This window comes from Hippocampus bargibanti, linkage group LG16 (genome assembly GCF_051943395.1).
Source record: "Hippocampus bargibanti isolate YZ-2025 linkage group LG16, ASM5194339v1, whole genome shotgun sequence".
NCBI lineage: Eukaryota > Metazoa > Chordata > Actinopteri > Syngnathiformes > Syngnathidae > Hippocampus > Hippocampus bargibanti.
The window spans coordinates 13,801,566-13,824,484 of NC_142749.1; the positions used below are offsets into that span (position 1 = coordinate 13,801,566).

Consider the following 22,919-nt stretch of genomic DNA (forward strand, 5'->3'; position numbering starts at 1 on the left):
TCTCTTCCCTGTTAATTGGCTAGCGACCAGTCCGGGGATTAGCCTGCTTCTCACCCTGAAGTGAGCTGGGAAAGACTGCCGCTCGCACGCAATCAAAAACATCGCAAAGCAAACACGACAACGGGCGCCATATTGTCTGAACTTATTACAATGCGGAAGGAATAAAAAAAAATGCATGACAACAATTACCAAAATAGTCAAAGTACCATATTTTCCGGTGTTTAAGGTGCACCCAAAAGCTTTATTTTACTTGACAAGATGACCCTGCGCCTTATACGCAGGTGCGCCTTATATGTGAAGTCAAATTGAGGGTCTTACAACTCCTGTCAGCAGCCACGACTCAATTTCTCCCTGGAGAAGAAGTAATGCGAAACCGCAGCCTCTAATGTAGCGCCTTATAATATGGTGTGCCTTATATTTGGAAAACTGATATATTTATATATTGCTGTGTAAGCTCTCAGTCGTACAATAATGGTCCATTGATTAAATGTCTGGCACCGCCACCACTGAAAATTAAGGATAGATATATAGGGCCAGAGCTACCAGCAAATTTTAGTTCGCTGACGAAGCTTCTCGGATGAGGAGCGAAACGTCCAACACCTTCCAACAAGTACAGATGACGGCTGAAGAAACCTTTTCATTGATATTGGATTTGCCTTTATTATATATTTAGAAAACTTTTTTCGTTCATCAAAGTTGTGCCTTATAGACTGGTGTGCCTTATATATGGAAAAGGTTTCAATATACAACATACATTGGGGGTGGTGTGCCTTATAGTTCAGTGCGCCTTATACACTGGAAAATACGGTAATCCAGGAAGCGACCTTCCAATAGTCGGGCTGCTCAGGGAACACCCCCCCCCCCACGAAGCTTGCGAGGATAAAGCCGATCTGAAAATTGACGGATTGATATCTTGAAGGCCTAGTGCGATGGTGATGTGGTTATAGCCTCCGCCTCGCAGTGGAGAATTCCAGGTTAGAATCTTTTAGCGCATTTTATTGAATTAGTCTTGTGATCTCTGTGAACAGATGACGGTTGTGTGTAAACTCCTCACCTCCTGCCTTTTGTGTTTGGAGCCGACTTGGCGATAAAGGTCATTCTTCACCATCTGTTGGCTTACTCAAGCGAGAACGCATGATGCCGATTGCGGAAACTCCACCTCTCCATAGCATGGGGGCAGGGGGTGTACAAATACCTGCGTTAAGCTTTTCAACGTCGCTGTTGTTAACAGAGTGGATTTTCATTCACATTTTTTATATATTTTTATGGTGTCAAGCGCGATTATCTCACCGCATCGTACGCGTCACATTAATATATCTGTCGCGGCATGGAAATGGAACACACCATCAAACGGCCGTGTCGGCGGCAGCCGTTTGAATTCATAACGGCTATTTTGAGAAACATCAGTGCGGATTTGTTCCAAAGTCACGCATTCCAAGAGGAGCTTCTCACACAAGTCTTAACATTTGCCAATCAGAAGGTTCTCGGGCGGAATGACTTGCCTGAGCAGGGCATGGTTGACTTTCCTTCCTTCACCTAATATGGCGTCATCGAAGAGCTCAAATATGCTCCTTGAATTACAAACTGAGGTGATGGAAGATAGCATCTGACATTTGCTCGACATTAAGTTAAGGCATCGAACCGTTAAGGGAGCGGCTTACATATCCCGCCACTCCACGGAGGACGATTATCACAAGCCATGAAAAAGCAGGCTGCGGGCATTGTTCCGGTGCCCTTTCCGGTGCCCTTATTATTCTTTTTCTATTATTCAACCTAGCTTATTTATGTAATTATTTATTTTTATTTATTTATTTAGTTGTTTAGTTATTTATTTAGTTATGATTTATTTATGTATTTATTAATGTTTTATTTATTTATGCATTTATTTTTTTGTTTATTATAATCAGCTATGTTAGTTATGTATTTATTTAGTTAAACTTTATTTATTTGTACGTTGATTTATTAGAGTAAGTTATTTATGAGGTTAGTTATTTAGTTATGTGGTATTTTTTTATTTATTTATTTTTATTTACTTATTTATTTAGTTATGATTCATTTATGTTTATTTATTTAGTTAGGTTTTATTTATTTATTTGTTTGTTTGTTTATTTATTATAGTTATGTATTTATTTATTTCGTTATACTTTATTTATTTATTCATATTTTTATTTACCCTGAAGGGAAAAGCCGAAAGGAAAAGAAGACGTTATTTATTAGGTTAGTTATTGAGTTCTTTGGTTAGTTATGTTTTATTTATTTATTTTATTTAGTTATTTATTTAGTTGATTCATTTATGTGTTTATTTATTTAGTTATGTTTTGTTTATTATGTTTAGTTATGTATTTATGTATGTACGTATTTATTTATTCATGTGTTGATTTATTTATTATATTTATTTAGATATTTAATTGTTTTATTTTTTTATGTGTGTTTATTCCTTGTGTTATTTATTTAGTTATTTATTTACTTGTTTTATTTATTTATTTGGTTATTCATTATTTTATTTATTTGTTTTTTTGTAGCAATATTTGTAGTTGCTGCCAAACAGTAATTGGCAAGCTGTTTCTGAATAGGAAGTCCATATATGGTCATTAAATCTGATGTGATGTTTTTTACTGCTCAGATTGGTTACTTTCGATATCATGGGACATCACATGTGAAGCAATACATAAAAAAACTCTATAAAGATATTTTGTATTCGCAATCACACATATTCGCGGTCACAGTAAAACGTACCTCAAGCCCCGGCCGGCGCCAAGATGCATTATGCGGAGAACGTTAGCGTTAGCTGCCACCTCCCCCCAACGAGTGGGACAGAAGGCAACATAACAACGTGATGGTTGCTCATGCGGAGGGAAAAGTGCCTGGGGCGATTGTATGTTGTGGCTACACGTGTAATTGGAATGCTTTGTTTATGTTTTTTGACTCAAAATAATCAATGTTGGGCAGGCTTGTTTTCGATGAGGTGACAAAAGGGAAGAATATATAAAAAAAAAATAAACAATATTTCTCATAAATGAGAGAAAAAAAAAAAAATCAACCTTGAATTACAGCAGCGCCAATAAATTATTTTCTTCCCCTGTTTGCTGTGCTGTTGTTTTCTGCTTCACTTTGTCAATTGTCATTTATAACCCCCCCCCCCCCCCATTATTTTTCCCTTCCTTCTCCGACTTGCTGGCTCAGTGAAATGCGATCCAAGCCCCCGCTGCTGGCACCCCCCAATTATGGCACTGCAATCTCGGTTCAGCTCTGGCTGCTAGGCAGGCGGCCTGCGACGGGACTCGGCCATATCTGCACCCCCCACACACACACACACACACACACAAAAGCAGAAGACCAAGCAGGTTTGGCATCAGACAATAGTCAGATGACGCCTTGCAATTTTTTGGGGTAACAGCCACTCATTTGCAAATTGTGCGCACTAGGCGTGGTGCAGGTGTATATCCAAACCCAAACAGCAACCCAAAAGAGAATTATGGCTTCTCTCCACCTTTTGGACATGCACGTAATGGAAATTCCTGTCATCACACCTCCAACGAAACCTGCCGCTGGGCCGCCTGTCCATGTGTGGGCTACCAGCGGGGAGTGGCGGGGGGGGGTTACGGCAAAGACGCCTTGATCTCCGACAAAGTGCTGCATGAGTCACGGCGCCGCCTGACTCACGCAACCGTGAGGTTGTGGAGGACAAATTGACTTTCTAGAAATGCAAAATGATATTCGGGAATTGACAAACGTATAGTGGAGCGCCATTCCCGAATTTGTTTGGGGTTTTTCTTGTGGGAGTTGCCGATAAAGCGCTGGTCAGACCTCTGGCAATGTTTTTCTCTTTCACGAGGGGGCAGCATTTGCCTTTTATCCATGTTAGCGCTTTGTTACAGCTTCCGCGCTATATAAATCAATATGAATGTATTTTATAGTATTTTGTGCAGCCACCCCAATTTCAAGCTCAGATAACTCCAGACTCATATAACTTAGGCATTAACTCATGTTTTTTTTCTGATTAAACAATAGATTCTAAGGTTTCTTACGCTGCATTGAATGTTTATGTAGTCTTAGAACTCAATATTCTGTGGGTCCTGCAATTTGAGTGAAAATGACAAAAACCCTGGCACTGGAGTGGACACATTTTGGCACATTGTCTGGCAGTGAATGAGTTAAGGCTGATTAAATCGTTCCCGTCGGGTTGTCAAATGATTAAAAATCCACAGCGACGGTGAGCTTCATTTAACGCGGTGTCACTTCCGTCCCTGTTTCTGCAGAAATACAGGTACCAGGATGAGGAGACGCCCCCCTTGGAGCACAGCCCGGCACATCTGGCTCCGGGGAAAAGTGCGGAAATGCTACATATGAGCGACAAGAACCTCGCCGCCATGGAGGCCATCCACGGCTACACGCCACACACGCATATCTCGCCTGTCAAGGTGAGGATGACTCGCCCCCGGCTTATGGGCTGTTGTTGATCAATATCGAATGCCCTTTCGGGCCTCTCAATGCAACTTGCCAGTCAGCACTTGCGTAACGGCAACATCTTTCTGACCGATTTCACTCTCTTTAACTCATTCAGTGCCAATGTATTTGGGAATTGAAAATAAGACGTAGAGCGCCATTCTCGAATTTGCTCGGGTTTAGTTATTTCATGCTTGGGTGCCGATAAAGCGCTGGTCGTAGTCACTGGCAATGTTTTTTTCTTTTCCGCAAGGGAGCAGCATTCCCTTTTTGTCTTGTTACAGCTGTTGTTAAAGCGCTATATAAACCAATATGTATGTATTGCATTGTAATTTGGACACCCGCCCTCATGTCAAGCTCATATAACTCCAGACCCATACCATTGAGGAAATAACTTTTTTTCTGATGAAAGAAGAGAGTCTATGGTTTCTAACGCTGCATTGAATGTTTACGTAGTCCTAAAACTCAATATTCTGTGGGTCCTGGAATTTGAATGACAATGACAATAACCCGGGCACTGTCGTGGACACCTTTTTGCACATGGTCTGGCAGTGAATGAGTTAAAAAGTGGGAAATACAATGTTCCATACCAATGTTTCTTGATTAATTCCCTTAATCTTTGGGGAGGTTGTCACTGAGCTGCGGAATCGGTAATTATTCAGGGACGAGATGTGCACCATTTATAGTAGTGATGAGAGGAGGGGGGCGGGAGGTTTGAAACGTGCTTCTCTCCCTAAAATCTACCATTACCAGATAATCAAAGTCTATTTAATTCAATTTCTTCTTCACTCTGTGGTATGTGCCACAGAGTATTTCGAATCCATTACATGAGTCATTCATTTCTCCGCGGTACCTGAAAAAAAATGGATTTCTTCTTCTCGGCGTTTGCGGGTCCGCTTGGGAAAAGCAGCATTGTTTTCACAGCAGATGTGAGTAAGAACGACTTTGCGGTTGCTTAGACAACACCCTGGCAGCGATGCCATGGCGGATGCGAAAGAGGGAGCGTGACAAAATAGTCGACTAAAGTCAAACGAAAGTTCTGTTTATAATTGGGGTATTTGTGTGCTGTCAGCAGGAAGCAATAATGTCATGGCCAGGAGCTGAAGGGGGGAGGATTTGGGGAGACCATCAAAAAAAATACAAAATTGGGCTATTTTAATGGAAATTATAAATAAAAAATAGTATATTATATATATATATATATATATATATATATATATATATATATATATATATATATATATATATATATATATATATATATATATATATATATATATATATACAGTATAAATACAAAAAATACAATATTTATTACTAGTGTCTACTTCAACAAATGTAATTGCATTGAAGATTTCCAATGTGCCTCAACAGCTCTGAAATCATTCCCATTACCCACTAAATGTTAATCAGTTTGCTACAACGAATTTTCACTAACCTCCAAAAAAAAAAACTCCAAAAACGAGAATATGTTTGTTTGCTGCCTACGTTTAATGTCTTTTAGAGTTTTAGTCATCTTCTAACGCTCCATAATGCAACCATGCACCATGTTCGATGTAAATAATGCAATGCTATCATGGGTAAATGATTTATTCGATTCGCCCGTTCGGCAGTTTCCGGCGGATCACGGAAAAGCCCGAAATATTCTCTACTACGACTTTGGAACGCATAAAAACAAATCCAAGGTGATTATGGCTCGATATCGGTAAGGCAAGATGACAGACGACGAAAGTTAAAACCTCTGAAAGAAAACAAACAGCTTTCAATTGCTGCTTAACTAAATTTGTTTCTATGTCATATTTGGCACAGATCATGTAGCAATATGCGCTAATCGTAATCGACATTTGACTCAAGCCTTGACTTGAATATTAAAGGCAAAATGCAAATGTTACTCACTTCACAGATGTCCCTCGGGTGCGATGTGGTCTTTCGTAACATCTTGGCGGTCCATTTGATTGATTCCATACTGTATGTGTTGACTAGAAAGCCCAAAGCGGGGAAGAAAAAAAAAAATCAAAACATTGGCACATTGTTGATGCTTATGCATATCCAGTGTAACATTAGACAGAGTGCAAATTACACTAAGTGTAGGGCATAAATCCAAATTTAAAGGACAACCTACGTCTCCGGACAAGTTGTGTCCATAATTTGTAAAATGGCTTCAAATGACTTCTACTGAGCGTATTTTAATAAGATTCCACCGCATATAGCTATATTTTACGTTTTAAGACTCGCGCTGAATATTCAGGAAGTCTTGTTTTTGAGTTGGTGACGAGTCCGTACGTGACGTCACGAAAGGAACGCCCCTGACCGAAAAAAAAGACACATTGTAGCAGCCCTTCCATCACGTCAATGTATTTTGCTGTACTTGTTTGGTCTGAAAACCTCGTGTTGCACCCAAAAGCCGCCAGAACAGGGCGTACAAGCTCCATGGAAGTAATGTATCAGCCTGTGGAAACGGGCTGATTCATTCCTCACAAGAGCTGGTCGCCATTTTTTCTGCCTCTTTTCTGGGACGCTACATTGCTGTCCAGATGCCTCAAAATGACACGGAAGGACTTCTTTAATCAATTGCAAACATGTATGCTTTCCTCTTCAGAACTATTTGAATCATATTCATAACTGGATGTGTAACAAGAAAGCATATTCTCCGAATATAAAGCCATTGTTTGGATTCTCCAGCAATGCAAGACGTCTTGGCGTGACGTCACGAACTGGGGGCGTGACGTCGGTTGTCCTTTAAAGTTATAATTTACATACACGTGCATGCGCAGTGAAATAACACTATAACGTCTTGTTTGCCAAATTGTCAACTTTTACAGTGAATTTGTTGGGAAGGATCAAACCTGGGTGAAGTGATAGACTCTTTTAAAAACATTCAGTGTAGGTAGGGTTATTTTTATTCCCTAAATAAATACAACACCTTTTAAATCGTGTTTTCAATTTTAATGTAGGTGATTTTATCAGGTTCTATTAAATCAAAATAACATTTCTGAGCCCAATCATACTGAAAATGTCAGTAAAATTTCAATTTGACTAATGACTAAAATTTATCATCCTACCAATCACAAAGTCACGGCAATTGGGTCAAGAGGTTAATTGAAACACAGCCTGTTATGAAACTGAATATGCACATTAGTATAGTAGGGAATGCGCTTAGATCAAAGTGGGCGTGGTCCAAACTAATAACCTGGGACCACTATCATATTTGATGTATTTTAATTATAGCCTTCATCAATATTTATAGCAGCTGATCTAGGTTCTTCTATCAGCTCTGGTGACCTGCTTTCTCACAATTTCTGCTGAGAACTCACTGCGACATGAAGCTGTCAGCATCCGCTCTGATAAATTAAAACATAAAATAAGCCTTTGTTCCAGCCTCCCCTGAGCCCGCCCCGCATGTCCAGTACAATTACCCTCTCTATTTTGTTGTTTTTCAGCCTGTGTTGATGTCTACAGGACACACTCCAATGTACACCTCTGCTGTTTCCACACTGGTAAGAGCACTAACAGGCACCTGGAGGGGGGTGGGGGTGGGGGGGGGGGCAGAAAATTGTCATGATCTGTCATCACATGTGTGCTCGTTTCCTGTCATTTTCTTCAATCTGGTTTTGGCCCGTTCTATTACAGATTAAAATGACATAATGATCCACCATTCCGAGATATTCATCTGGAGCAGGGATGAGGCCATCTTTTTGATGGTTGTGTCATGGTGTCCTCGTCCACTCATTCATTCATTAAAAAAATGTGAATATCTTTTCTGCAGTGGAAATAAATGTGTGGGATACAATGTGGATTTCCAGATTGATACAATAATAATAATAATACATTATTTTTATAAGCACATTCTATGGCAGTGGCAAGCCGTGGATTTCATAGCTAGGCCTTCAGTAGTGCTACGTCTGAATCGATCAGCTGCGAGTGTGGTGTGATATAACTAGACATCCACTAGAGGGTGCCATTGGCCAGGAAATAACTTAAACTGTTCGAATTTTTACTATGAATATGTAGATTCATGATAACGTCATAAAATTGCAAGATTATTTGCTATTTTTGCTAGCTTCGGAGATGTCCAACCTTAATGATGTCCATCTATTCTTGAAAAGTCCGTCTTGAAAATGGCTTTTAACAGTATACCTGCAACCAAATCCATTTCTTCTCCTCCTTCAGCCATTGTGGGTTGACAAAACGTTTTTTAAATCAACACAAAAATATATTTGCTTATGTAGCTCGCGACAGATACAGTGTGCTAGCTCTGGCCAGTATGCACTTATCACCAGCGGCTAGTGAGACTATGACGTTTCCAGCGCCTTCCAGAAGGCCTTGGGTGTCAACTTGAACTCTGATCGGTTAAAGCAACAGTGTCATTGACACTTATTTTACGCGCCAGGGCCTGCAGAACTGATTGTGGAAGCGTCCAGGTAGATTACTGACCCCTGTAATCTGAAATTATTTAATAAGGATTCATGGACAAAATATAATTCACAGTAGTATGTGATTCAGATATTTTTAGCCCAGCAAAGAAGGCCTTGCAGGCCCTGACGGCCCACCACTCTTCTATGGTGACAAGTTAGCACTTGTCAGTGTATGACCGTCCAAAGTGGCGTTCTTGACCTCGAACAGATCATGATTTCGACTTCTGAATCAACTTGTCACAATCAGTCGTTGATCTCATGCCCCGTGAATTGCTCTTGTCATTTTTTTGAAAATTCCAAGTCAGCTGCTTGTCCTTCTATTTTTCTCACAATGGCTTTGGCGGAGAAGGTGCTGCCTCTGTGATGCATTGCAGTATGTGCGTGGGCACCGTCGCAGCTTGTGTAGTACTCGCGTGGTCGTGTTCGTACGTAGGCGGTGTCGTCAGTCTGTCGCTTTTATTGCATTAATGGCGCAGGGCTCGCCACCAGCACTCCAGGCCTCACTGATTTACAGGTAGGAGGCTCTCAACAAACACGGCGATACGTACTTGGGTAAAGTAGGTAAGAGGAGAACTCTGGGTGATAAACAGGATACAGAAAACATTTGCTTTCGCTTGGCGAACAATCAATGCTCATTATGGGACTGCACGAAACAATCAGCAACCGCCATTTTCCACTTCTGCTGACTGTCAATCACAAATCCGGCATGCCGCTGTGAAATTGGTGATTGAATAAGTGAGTCGGGTGCTTCCGCTGCGAAAGTTGGATTCTCAAGGTGGAGAGGGGGTATCAATTAACAGCAGACCGAAGACATTCATTGTTTCAATTAGCATAGCAACAACACCATAATTATCATACTTAGTGCCAGAAATATTTTGCCATTAAATGTTTTTTAGATTTTTCTAGGGGGGGAATGTATTAATTTTTTTGTACTTTTTTTAAACTTTTTTTTACTGATTTGTTTTTTGTCATTAACATAATAGGTGACATTTTTTTCATTCATCGTATCAATTCGTATAGCAACAACACAATAAATATAATACTTAGTGTCATAAATATTTAGCCATGAAATGTTTTTTAAATCCAATTTTTCTAAGGGGGGCAATTTATTTATTTTAATTTCCTTTTTTTCCCCACTGTTTTTTACATGAACAGAATAGGTGAGATTATTTCATTCATATCATAATTAATATTTTGACATTAAATGTTTTTTAAATCAACATTTTCTGGGGGGGGCAATTTACTTATTTTTAACTTGTATTTCCTTTTTTTCCACTGATTTGTTTTGCCATTAACAGAATAGGAAATATTTTTACTTTCATTGTTTCAGTTAGGAGAGCAACAACACCTAAATATCATATTTAGTGCCAGAAATATTTTGCCAGTATATTTTTTTTAATCAGATTTTTCATGGGGGGATTTTTTTTACTTTAATTTACTTATTTTAACCATTTTTTTGTTTGTTTTTGCCATTAACAGAATAAGTGAGATTTTTTTTCATTCATTGTTTCAATTAGCATAGCAACAACGCCATAAATATATACTTAGTGCCAAAAATATTTTGCCATTAAATGCTTTTTTTTTAAACAGATTTTTCTAGGGGGGGCAATTTGTTAACTTGTTTTTCCTTTTATTTACTTTTTTATGTATTTTTCCCCATTAAAAAAATAAGTGAGATTTTGTTCTTTCATTGTTTCAATTATCATAGCAACAATGCCATAAATATCATACTCAGTGCCGGAAATATTTTGTCATTAAATGTTTTTTTTTTTAATCAAAGTTTTCTAGACGGAGGGGGGGGGTAAAAATAGTAGTTTTTTTAAAACTACTTATTAACTTTTTTAACAGTTTTTTTTGCCTTTAACAGAATAACAAGTAAGCAAATAACACATAAGAGCCCCCCCCCCAAAAAAAAAAAAAATGTTGCTTTGCAAATATGTGGTGGTCTAAATACCTTTTTGACAGCACCAGTCAACACATACAGTAACGTCTCGTTATATCGATATCGGATATATCGATAGTCCCGGTTATATCGATACTATTTCGATGCACGCACGGAGAAAATTACATGCAAACAGGGTCGGATATATCGATAGTCCCGGTTATATCGATATTTTTTCAGACTCCCTTGAATATCGATATAACGAGACTTTACTGTATTCAAACAATGTGAACGCAGATCTTATATCTACGATATCACGATATATTAGATGGTGATGGTAAACCAAATCTGTGGTGATTGGGGGTAATGAATGTGTATTTGAGATCACACACTTGAGTCCCACACCTACAGAGCTGTAGAGAATCAGCAGGCAGCTCTTCTTATCATTTGTCTATTCTCATCTATAAAGATGCAAATCAATGTAGCGCAAAAAAAGGAAAAAGAAATAAATCTTTGTTTTCCACGCAAATCCTCTACAAAGACTGCCACCTCCTCACTGATGTGTCTGACATCCATCTTTAATTGCGGGCTTCTATAGCATTCCCCCATGGGATCTCCATCATACCATCCCCTCTCTGCTCTGCACTTTTGTCTTCCTGTATCAGCTGTCTATCTTCATTTTCCTCACCCTCCTTACTTTTTCTTTAATAAATGTTTGAAGATGTCCCTGCAGCTTCCGTGTAATTACCGTACGCCAGCAGTCCAGGTCCGCTGGGAATGGAAGGGTATAACTACGCACGAGAGAGGAGGAGGGGTGCGGGTGAATGAGAGCTGAGTGCACACTATGAATGACAGATGATAAGAGCCCACACTTAGAAAGGTGACGTAATTGGAAAGGTAAGATGGAGGAGTTTTTGCGAACAAAATGAGAATGTCAAGCTGACAGCTTGCTCTCCCGCATGTCCTTACGTTGATCTGATCAATGGGTATGGCACAACCGGCGACTATGCAGCCCATGACCACCCTTAGTGGACCCTTTATTAACTAATTTGCTGCCATTTCGGAATTTATTCGGGAATTGCAAAGCGCCATTAACGAATTTGATCGGATTTTGAGTTTTCTTGCAGTGGGTGCCAATAAAGCGCTGGTCAGACCTCTGGGAATGTTTTTTTTTCTTCCACGAGGGGGCAGCATTTGCCTTTTGTGGACGTTCGGGTTTGTTATAGCTTCAGCTGTTGTCAAAGCACTATATAAATCAATATGTATGCATTGTATTGCATTTTGAAACGCTGCCCCCGTTTCAAGCTCAGATAACTCCAGACTCATTTAGGAAAGAACTCTTTTTTATGATGAAAGAAGAGAGTTTCTTATGCTGAATTGAATGTTGATAGAATCGTAAAACTCAATATTCTGTGGGTCCAGCAATTTGAGTAAAAATTACAAAAACCCTGGCACTGGAGTGGACAATGCATTCTATTTTGTACATCCACCCCCATTTCAAGCTCAGATAACTCAGACCCATATAACTTGGGAATTAACTCTTTTTTCTGATCATAGAAGAGCGTTTCTGGTTTCTAACGCTGTATTGAACATTTATATCGTCCTAAAACTCAATATTCTGTGGGTCCTGCAATTTAAGTGAAAATGACACAAACCCTGGCACTGGAGTAGACACATTTTTGCACATCGTCTGGCAGTGAATGAGTTAATAAAAGAAATAAAATCATAAAAGAATGAATAAAATACAATTCACATGTTTGCGCTATTATAGCCAACTTGCTATTACAGCCCACTTGCTATCATAGCTAACTTGCTATGAGAGCTAACTAGCTATCTATCGGACTTTTAAACCTGCTTGTGATGTGAGGCCGGTTTGAACTGCTTGTCCTTTAAAGTTCCACCACAACATCATTCCCCTCTCGCATCATCATGATATTGAAAGACAGCCGCGTAATTGCCAACAAAATCCCCCCTCAATCCCCCGCTCGCTCCTCTTTGCCTCAGCACCACGGGAGGGGAGGAGTAAAAGTACAGTAATGCAGCAGAAAACATGAACTGCATTTTTCAAGGCAAGCGACGTCGCTACCCGCTGATGTGGATGATGGAGGACGTCAGGGATTAGTCCTTTTTTTCTGAGGTTGGCATAGGTGACTTTTTAAGACAGGACGAGAAGGACTCGGATAATAGCCGTGAATCGGAATTTGCTAAGCTCAAGTTGTTGTTTTCGGGGATGCCGTTCTGAGAGATCAAGAAGGAGGAAGACACAAATTAGGTCATGCATGTTCTGCCCATGGATAAACATGGACGACTCTGTGTCGTCAAAGTGATGTGGAAGCTATGTGGACTGTTGAACCAATGTTGTGAAATCGCCTTCAAGCGTTGAACTCTTCCCGAGTGGGTGTGTCTTTTTGGGTTTACACTCTTAACTAAACCATCGTTTGGACCTCTGCACTGAAGTAAAAATGTTTATGACCGAGTGGCGTGCGAAAAAGATGGGCTGCCAGCTCCTCAGCAATGTATGGAACCCCAAGGAACCACCGCATCATACTAGGGTAGGTTTGCGTTTCCTGTTTACGCTCGAGATCAATTGTATCGTCGGTGGTATAAATAAAAGCGGCTCACAAATAAAATACACGGTACTTTTCATGATGCAGTTTTAATGCAAGACTCACTCGGAGGTACGATCATCGAGCTCGTTCTGGCAAATATCGTTTCTTACAGTACTACGTATAAACATTTGGTGCGTCCCCCGATGCTTGTATTGCTTAATTGTAGTAGTAATTTATTGGGCATTTGAAAGGAAAACATTAAATGTGACGACTGTTTAATGAGCCTTCCAACTGCGGGTTGCACACTTTGTGTCTGCACTCACCTCTCTTGACGCCTCATTTTGCAAATTGATGCAGGGAGATGTAACTCCCATTAGGTGATTGATTGATGTTGATTGTTTGTATATTGTAGACAAAAAAAAGGATAATCAGACAAATCGGAAAACCAGCTTCCGCATGGATTTACTTTTATCGATGAAAAGGTTTCTTCAGCCGTCATCTGTCCTTCTTTGGAAGTGTCGGACGTTTGGCTCCTCATTCAAAGAGCTTCGTCAGCGAACTAAAGTTGTGCTGATAACCCTGGACTTATATCCCTAATTCTTAGGCCGATACCACATATGCTTAGTCATTTTAATGAGATTAAATCAGAACCATGGATAGAACTATAGAGGTAATCAAGAGTGGAGAGGTAATCAGATTGACTAATGATATGAAATCAGAGCAAGGGATAAAACTATCGAGGTAATCAGTGGAGAGGTAATCAGATTGGCCAGTCGAAAAACTTATCCTGTGACTGTAAAGTGACATTGAGAGTTTTGAAAGGCGCTTAGAAATGAAATTGATTATTATTGACATTATTATTATTATCATTTGCTAGCTATTTGCTATCTATTGGCTCTGGCTGGCTAGCTAGCTATCTGGCTGGCTAGCTATCTATCTAGATCGCTATCTATTCACTATCTAGCTGGCTATGTAGCTAGGTATCTGTTGGCTAATGATTGCTTAGCTAGCAAGCTTTCTATCTATTTGAGTTACTTCTGGCGCGTGTGGCTTCCGCTGCTCACCCACAGAAAAACTTGTCCTGTGACTGTAAAATGACCTGAATGAAAGGCGCTTATAAATCAAATGTATTATTATTATTATTATTATTAATGAGGTGAAATCAGAGCCAGGGACAATAGAAGTAATCAGATTGGCTTCAGGGAGTGGTGCACTGCTTGCCCAGCCCTAAAGCAGGGAACTATCAAAACAGAGGTCCGCCACCCACACCTCTGTCCATTAGGGATACAGTATAAATAAGCTCAGAGTTCCCAGCACACCTTTAGTTCGCTGATGAAGCTCTTCGGATGAGGAGCAACACTTCCGACAGCTTCGTAGAATACAGATGACGGCTGAAGAAACCTTTTCATCGATGGACCACTCCTGTATGAGTGAGAACCTACACAGACGTAATTTATATTTCCTGCAGGCTATATTCATTATTCCTGTCGAGGGTGAATAAACGATGATGAATTTGACGTCACGTTCAACGGCACGGCTCATTGGACTCAGCTACACATTGCTGCATTGCACAGGCGCGGTTTTAATGGTAGAATGAGCATGAAGAGGAGGCGGCAGGAAACTTGTATTTATGGTTTGGGGGTTGCTAGATTACAACCGTTATCATTAACGTTAGGGTAACGGCAATCCTCGCGGTAACGATTTCCGATTGTGTTTCATCGGCTTTTTACGGCTCTTCCCCCGACATGTAAATGCTGTAAATACGCAGCGGTGAAAAATCTCCTTAATTAGAAGCGGCGCTTGGGCTCAGCCTTGCTCATTGTACAAATGGTGAAGCACTTTCGCATGATCATCAATCAATGGCAGATATGGTGTACGAAAGATGCAAATCCTGCACAAAATCCAAATGAATGTCGATGAGAAAGGCCGAAAGCACCTGCGAAGAAATGAAGGTGTGATTGGGTGGATCAGAAAATCAACTCATAACTGCTGACATTTTTACTATGCTTAGAATATAATAGAATATTTTTTTTTATCCTTTCACCCCCAATTCCACCCCCTTTCAAATTGCTGCTTTGGACTGCAAATTTCCCCATTGTGGGACGATTAAAGGTTTTCTGATTCTGTATTAGCAGTACTGCAACGCGCCACATGGGGCACCTCATTCGCTTAGTTTGGTGAATGGTAAATCGCAGTGACTGATATCTCATTTAAAATAAACAGTGGTGGCCCATCAGGGCCTGCTGGCCTAAAAATATCTGAATCACAGACTAATGAATGTGAATGTAAATTATATTTTGTCCATGAATTCTTATTAAATAATTCCAAATTGTCTTTCAGCTTCCTTTCATTGCTTTTCCCCTGTTGAGCTGCGTCCGGATGTGTATTTTTGTATTTAAGCATTTAACCAATCACATTTCAGCCATCATTTGTGACCAGGGTCAGAAATCTACATGGACGCCTTCACAATCAGTTCTGCAGGCCCTGTCGCATAAAAATCAATGGTGATAAAACTGTTGCTTGAACCAATCAGATTTCAAGTTGGCAACCCAAGGCCTGCTGGAATGTGCTGGAAACGTCAGTTTTCACATACTAGCCAATCATAGTATCACTAGTCGCGAGTGATAAGAGCATACTGGCTAGAGCTAGCATACTGTATCTGTAGTGAGCTGCATAAGCAAATATATTGTTGTGTAGATTGAATAGCGATTTTGTCAACCCACAATGACTGAAGGAGGAGAAGAAATGGATTTGGGTGGAGATTTACTGTTAAAGCTATTTGCATGACGGACTTTTCAAGAAAAAAATGGACATCATGAAGAAATATAGGTCAGTTATTTCCTAGCTAATGGTCCCCTTTAGTGGATGTAGTAAATCACACCACACTTTTTTCAGTCTGGATTGATTCAGACATAGCACCACTGAAGGCCTAGCGATGAAATCCACGTCCCGCCACTGAGAATATCCATACATGCTCTTTAAAATTGTCTATATATTCAGTCTATTTAGCCTACTGAACAATTATAATGATATTAGATTATACATACAGTAAAGTCTCGTTATATCGATATTCAAGGGAGTCCGAAAAAATATCGATATAACCGGGACTATCGATATATCCGACCCTGTTTGCATGTAATTTTCTCCGTGCGTGCATAGAAATAGTATCGATATAACCGGGACTATCGATATATCCGATATCGATATCACGAGACTTTACTGTATTTATAAATTGGCTCGTTCGATAACACATCTAGGACAGTGTTTAAAAACAGCCATGCCAAGATACTGTAAGGCAACAACTTCCAGTTGAGGTAATAGTTGCTAGCATGAATTATTTATCCAACCCTCATGAAAACATAATAGCAACGGACACGAGCTCTTACTCGTTAGCTCGTATCCTTGAACGTAACAACCGTGCCAAAGATGGGAACGCCGTCCGTCGAGAGCTAAAATGGCCGTTTGTCATGGCTCCGACGGAAGGTTTCACGGTTTTTCTGACGAGAGCTACCTTGTCTTTGACTCTGTGGCATGATTTTTATTATATAATGTATATCTCTTTTTTCCTTCTCTCTCACTCCAGGGAAATAGTCCTCCTGTGGTGGTGAACACGGACACGCTGGATGGATCGCCATATGTAAGGACTGACGTCTAATCTCGAACGCGACTTGAGAAAATTATATTGAGAGAAATTCAGCCAGGCCATGTGTTGTTTTAGCTGATAAATGGATGTCATAAAAATACTTTTGAGGATCAACAAAATGAGGCATCAACTACTTTTTGCGACAGTTCAAACACAGGTTGAAAATGGAAAAAAAGGTGTTTCTAGGTCAGACATCAGTTCCTTAAATTTTGTTTTCCGCAGAGGACGCCCTTAATTGCCAACTCCTGATGAGTTTTTATGCCCCTTAGCCAGAAGGTAAATTAGTGGAAAAGAACAACATGGCTATTCATCAATTGTGTTCTTTACTGGCACAATCATAACAATGCTGCCAAAAAGGAGAAAAAAAATGAAGGGGGGGTGGGCTAAGGGGAATAAATATAGCAAATTGAAATGGCCAGCCATCATGTCAGTGTCCTTGATGACCAAAATCTGTATTTGTTTATTTTAATTAACTCATTCACTGCTATTCCCAAATTTATTCGGGAATGGAAAATATTCCCAAATTTGTTCAGGTTTTGTTTTTTCTTGAGGTGCCGATAAAGCGCTAGTCAGACCTCTGGCAATGTTTTTCCCTTCCACGAGGGGGTAGCATTTCCCTTTTTTCCACGTTAGCGCTTTGTTCCAGCTTTAACCGTTTTTAAAGCGCTATATAAACCAATATGTATTGTATTGTATTTTGTGTAGCTGCCCCCATTTCAAGCTCAGATAACTCCAAACCAATATAATTTAGGAATTAACTCTTTTTTCTGTTAAAAGAAGAGAGTCTAAGATTTCTTACGCTGAATTGAATGGTTATGTCGTAAAACTCAAGATTCTGTGGGTCCTGCAATTAGAGTGAAAATGACAAAAATCTTGGCACTGGAGTGGACACATTTTTGCACATCATCTGGCAGTCAATGAGTTAATATGACACATTTAGAAGTGATTATGGATCCTATTCTGTTTGAAAGTCAATTAACTCATTTATCTCCCGGCAGGTGAATGGTACAGAAGGGGAAATCGAATATGAAGAAATCACACTAGAGAGAGTAAGTGGCAACAACATAAATCATCCTCATGTCCAGCTAAATTTTGACTTTTGCATGATTCGGTTGAGATGTTAAAAAACAAAACTGTCATGTCTTTATCAGTAGTTATAAGTTACAAAGTGCACAAAGAAAATACAAGAATATTTTTTTCTTCCTTGTAATTGCTGCTGTAGGGGAACTCGGGCCTGGGCTTCAGCATAGCTGGGGGAACCGACAATCCCCACGTGGGTGACGACCCGAGCATCTTCATCACAAAAATCATACCCGGAGGAGCAGCGGCTCAGGATGGACGCCTAAGGTAAACAAAATGGGAGGGGGTTAGAAAAATATACACGGCTCACAGCGGCCTAAATGCATCTAAGATATGGCGTAACAGAAAAATTAGTTAGCCTGGTTAGCGTTTATCTCTCAAGTTGCAATCAATTCAAATGGGTAAATAAAAGCCGACTCTGGTAACATCGATCTAGCACGATTGGAGTTCCAAAATCACTTTTTTCAGTCAGAGACGAAAAAAGTAGAGTTTTCTGAAATGTAGCGTTTTCCGCAGCACTCAGATCAGAGCCTCGCAAAATTGAACCCGCTATCATTGAAATGGCCATGAAATCAATTTCAAGCACATGCAAATGGGAAAGAGTGATAAAACAAGTATTTATAGTCTTTTAGGAAAAATACTGTGAAAGTACTACAATAGATCCTCGATCACGCTCATCATTCCTAAATGGCAGTTTTTAGCTGCCATTTTGACATTTTTTTTGGAAAGATGGGACCACCCTCAACATTTTTTTTTTCATTCTCTTCGATAGTGTGAACGACTGCATCCTCTTTGTGAATGACGTTGATGTAAGAGAGGTGACACACAGCCAAGCTGTGGAGGCTTTGAAGGAAGCAGGTGCTATCGTCCGCCTTTATGTTCTCCGTCGGAAACCCGCAGCGGAAAAAATCAGTGAGCTCAAACTTATCAAAGGGCCAAAAGGTACGTCCAAAATGGCAACGTTTTTGTGGCTTTTCTCATCACGGCTGCAAAGTACTTCCCCTCGGGAATATTTGGAATGTGTTCTTTTTAGGGCTAGGTTTCAGTATTGCCGGAGGTGTTGGAAACCAGCACATACCGGGAGATAACAGCATCTATGTCACCAAAATCATCGAAGGTGGAGCAGCACATAAAGACGGACGACTGCAGATCGGGGATAAGATCTTGGCGGTCAGTCACTTTCTTTTAACGATATTGGTAATCACAATTCCTCGATATAAAGAAATAGCTTTTTTTTCCGGGGCTCCTGTCAGTCAAGGGTCTTTAAATGACATAAACACAGACCCGTTTAACTCATTCACTGCCATTCTCAAATTCATTCAGGATTTAAAAAATGTGACGTGGAGCGCCATTCCCGAATGTGTTCGGGTTTTGTTTTCTTTGGCGGGGGATGCCAATTAAGTGGTTAAGCTGGTCAGACCCATGGCAATGTTTTTCCCTTCCATGAGGGGGCAGCATTTGTCTTTTTGTCCATGCTAGCACTTTGTTACAGCTTCAGCTGTTGTTAAAACAGCTATATAAATCAATAGGCATGTATTGTATTGTATTTTGTAGAGCTGCCCCCATTCTAAGCTCAGATAAATCCAGACCCATATAACTTGGGAATTAACTTACGTTTCTTATGCTCAACTGATTTTTTAATGTGATTGAAAAATGATGAGAGATTTGAAAGGTGCTTATAAATGAAATGTATTATTATTATTATTATTATTATTATTATTGAGTGAACACATTTTGGCACATCATCTGGCAGTAAATGAGTTAACTGAGCCCCACATACCCACACACATACAGTACTGTATATTCATAACTAAGTCAATAAATGACTAAGACGTAATGCCAGAACGTTATCGCCATCTGCTGGAAAGTCGACGTAATAGCAGCTAACATCGAGCATTTGCTTTGTTGATTGTATCAAGTGTCATTTATGTTGTTTTAAGAATGACAAATTAACTCCGTATTATTCCCTTCAGCTTTCTGGGAGGATCCGATTGAGCCAATGTGTCACCTTGATTATTTTAGTGCTCAGAGGCCTTGTCTCGTTCTCTGTTCTCCTGTTTCTGGTCAACTGAGAACAGGTCAATAATGTCTGTCTGGAAGATGTCATGCATGAAGACGCGGTGGGGGCACTGAAGAACACAGCCGAGGTGGTGTACCTCAGGGTGGCCAAGCCCAACAACCTGTTTCTGACCAACTCCTATAACCCTCCTGATCTCACCAACAGTAAGTGTGTCTCAACAATGAATGCCGGGAATGCATGGAAGATCGGTGTCAAAGTCAAGGCCTGGGTGCCAAATCTGGCCCATCACATAATTTTATTTGGCCCGCGAGAGCAAATCAAACTTGTGAAATTCCCAAAAATGCAGGCAGGAGGGAGGAGCATTGTATATATGACAAATCGTATATTAAAAATAGTCAACTGGAACAAAATCTCAAACAACAAACTCAGCAGAACAGAAAGGTCCAAAGTAGCAAACAAAAACTGGCCTAAAACATGACTAGATGAAACAAACCTGGCAGGGTGAAACAAATAATAATCTGGACTCGCCAATGCCCGATCAAACCTTTCTAATGTATTTTTCCTAGCATATTCCCACATGGATACTGAACTGAGCCACCCCAACTACCTTGGTTCTGATTACCCACAAGCCCTCACTCCCACCTCACCGAGTCGCTTTTCGCCTGTTCTCCACGGCCTGATGGGAGACGACGACATCCCCAGGTGAGGACTGTCACTTGAGCCCCATTGACAGGTTGGTAGCATTCCCATCTGGGTTTTTCCGTCTCCTTTTCCCAGAGAACCTCGTCGGGTTCTTATTCACCGAGGTTCCACGGGTCTGGGATTCAATATCGTCGGGGGAGAAGATGGAGAAGGGATTTTTATCTCTTTTATCCTGGCGGGAGGGCCTGCCGACCTCAGCGGAGAGCTTCACAAGGGCGATCAGATCCTCAGTGTAAAGACAAGACGCACTAGGCTATTCTTCCCTTTGGCTTTTTTTTTTAGCTGCTAACATCTATCCGTGTCGACGTTTGTCAGGTGAACGGTGTGGACCTCCGAATGGCCACGCATGAGCAGGCAGCGGCGGCTCTGAAGAACGCCGGCCAAACGGTGACCATCATCGCTCAGTATAGACCAGACGGTAAAACCCGAACTTGAGCGTATGAACGTTTTTTTTTTTTTTTGCAAGAATCTCAAATAGGATTTCCAACCCCCAATCAGAGTACAGTCGTTTCGAGGCCAAGATTCACGACTTGAGGGAGCAGTTGATGAACAGCAGCATGGGCTCTGGGACGACCACGCTACGAAGCAATCCGAAGAGGGGATTCTATATCAGGTAGGGTTCTTGGTGAGGTGGTGGAGAAGAAAAAATGGAAGAATTGAATTGAACAATTGACACAATTCATTTGTGTCATTTTTCGACACGGATTTACAAAATCATGCGAGCAGTATAATCATATACTGATTCTGATCATTTGATTGGTTTTGAAAAGAACCGTTTTTAATTGGTGGACTCCAGATTATCGTAAATCCGAAAAAAAAAAAACAGGATGGGATTGTAATGAACTCATTCACAGCCATTCACGATTTTATTCGGGAACTGAAAATATGATGTCGAGCTCCATTTCTGAAGTTGTTCGGGTTTTGTTTTTTCATGCTTGGGTGCTGATAAAGTGCTGGCCATGGCCTCTGGCAATGTTTATTTCTTTTCCACAAGGGGGAAGCATTTTCTTTTTACCGCATTAGCGCTTTGTTCCAGCTTCAAATGTTGTTCAAGCACTATATAAACCAATATGCATGTATTGCATTGTATTTTGGACAGCGACCCACATTGCAAACTCATATCACTCCAGAGCCATATAATTTAGGAATTATATGGCTCTTCTAAGGTTTCTAACACTGTATTGAATGTTTATGAGGTCCTAAAACTCAATATTCTGTGGGTCCTGGAATTTGAGTGACAATGACAAAAACCCTGGCACTGAATTGGACATATTTTTGCACGTCGTCTGGCCGTGAATGAGTTAAAGGCTACAATGTGCCGGAAAAAAACAGCGGTTGGGGCATGATTTTTAAAACAAATAAATAAGGAGGAGGGGTTGCTTCAATGAAAATTTTCAATTTTGACTTCTAAGTGACTCGTCGGTGCGGCACAGTGATCCAGCCTTCCCGTAAAGAGTTTGCATGCTTGCGTGGGTTTTCTCCGGGTGTTCCGGTTGCCTCCCACATTCCGCAAAGATGCGTTGCAGACGAACGCAACACATCTGGACCCCTTATGAGGATCAGTAGAACAGAAAATGAATTGGAAGTGACTCGTGAAGGGTTTAAGAGTGTCCGTTAATGCAATGGCCATGGGCAATGTGGAGATGTGTAATGGATGCGGCGACTGTATTCCCCAAGGGCTCTGTTTGACTACGACAAGACGGCCGACTGCGGCTTCCTCAGCCAGGCGCTTGGCTTCAGGTTTGGGGACGTTCTCCATGTGTTGGACTGCGGGGACGAGGAATGGTGGCAGGCGCGCAAAGTCAGCCCCCAGAACGAGGCAGAGGAGGTCGGCTTTATTCCCAGCAAACACAGGTCAGATCCGTGCGGCGTCTATCAAAATGTGCTCATTTCATCATGAGTACAGACCCCCGCCCCTCCACTCCCCATTTCCTGCTTTTCATTTGTTTCTCGTATACTTCCATGCCCAGGGTGGAAAGAAAAGAATGGTCACGTGTCAACACCAAAGAGAGGGTAGGTTACAAAATATCATTATTCCAGACAAGCCCGTATTATTATTATTGTCATTGTCATTATTATTATTATCATCATCATTATTATTATTATTATTATTAATTTGTTTATGTATTTAGTTATTTGCTTATTTTTGTGTGTTTATTTGTTTCTTCATTTTTGTTTCCTT

At 40.5% G+C, this 22,919-nt stretch overlaps 1 protein-coding gene across 2 annotated transcripts in view; it reads left to right on the top strand.

Annotated features, from left to right (window-relative positions):
* The window catches only part of LOC148886568 (disks large homolog 4-like), a 46,717-nt gene that overhangs the window by 16,483 nt on the left and 7,315 nt on the right, over nucleotides 1-22,919 (top strand). For both annotated transcript variants that reach the window (XM_089017160.1, XM_089017159.1), the window contains exons 2-15: nucleotides 4,260-4,421; nucleotides 7,887-7,943; nucleotides 16,876-16,929; nucleotides 17,934-17,984; nucleotides 18,158-18,282; nucleotides 18,788-18,957; nucleotides 19,049-19,185; nucleotides 20,094-20,238; nucleotides 20,602-20,737; nucleotides 20,813-20,969; nucleotides 21,053-21,155; nucleotides 21,236-21,350; nucleotides 22,415-22,591; nucleotides 22,708-22,750. In XM_089017160.1, coding sequence (XP_088873286.1) covers nucleotides 4,260-4,421; nucleotides 7,887-7,943; nucleotides 16,876-16,929; nucleotides 17,934-17,984; nucleotides 18,158-18,282; nucleotides 18,788-18,957; nucleotides 19,049-19,185; nucleotides 20,094-20,238; nucleotides 20,602-20,737; nucleotides 20,813-20,969; nucleotides 21,053-21,155; nucleotides 21,236-21,350; nucleotides 22,415-22,591; nucleotides 22,708-22,750 — 1,632 coding nt within the window. The remainder of the gene's footprint in view (nucleotides 1-4,259; nucleotides 4,422-7,886; nucleotides 7,944-16,875; nucleotides 16,930-17,933; nucleotides 17,985-18,157; nucleotides 18,283-18,787; nucleotides 18,958-19,048; nucleotides 19,186-20,093; nucleotides 20,239-20,601; nucleotides 20,738-20,812; nucleotides 20,970-21,052; nucleotides 21,156-21,235; nucleotides 21,351-22,414; nucleotides 22,592-22,707; nucleotides 22,751-22,919) is intronic.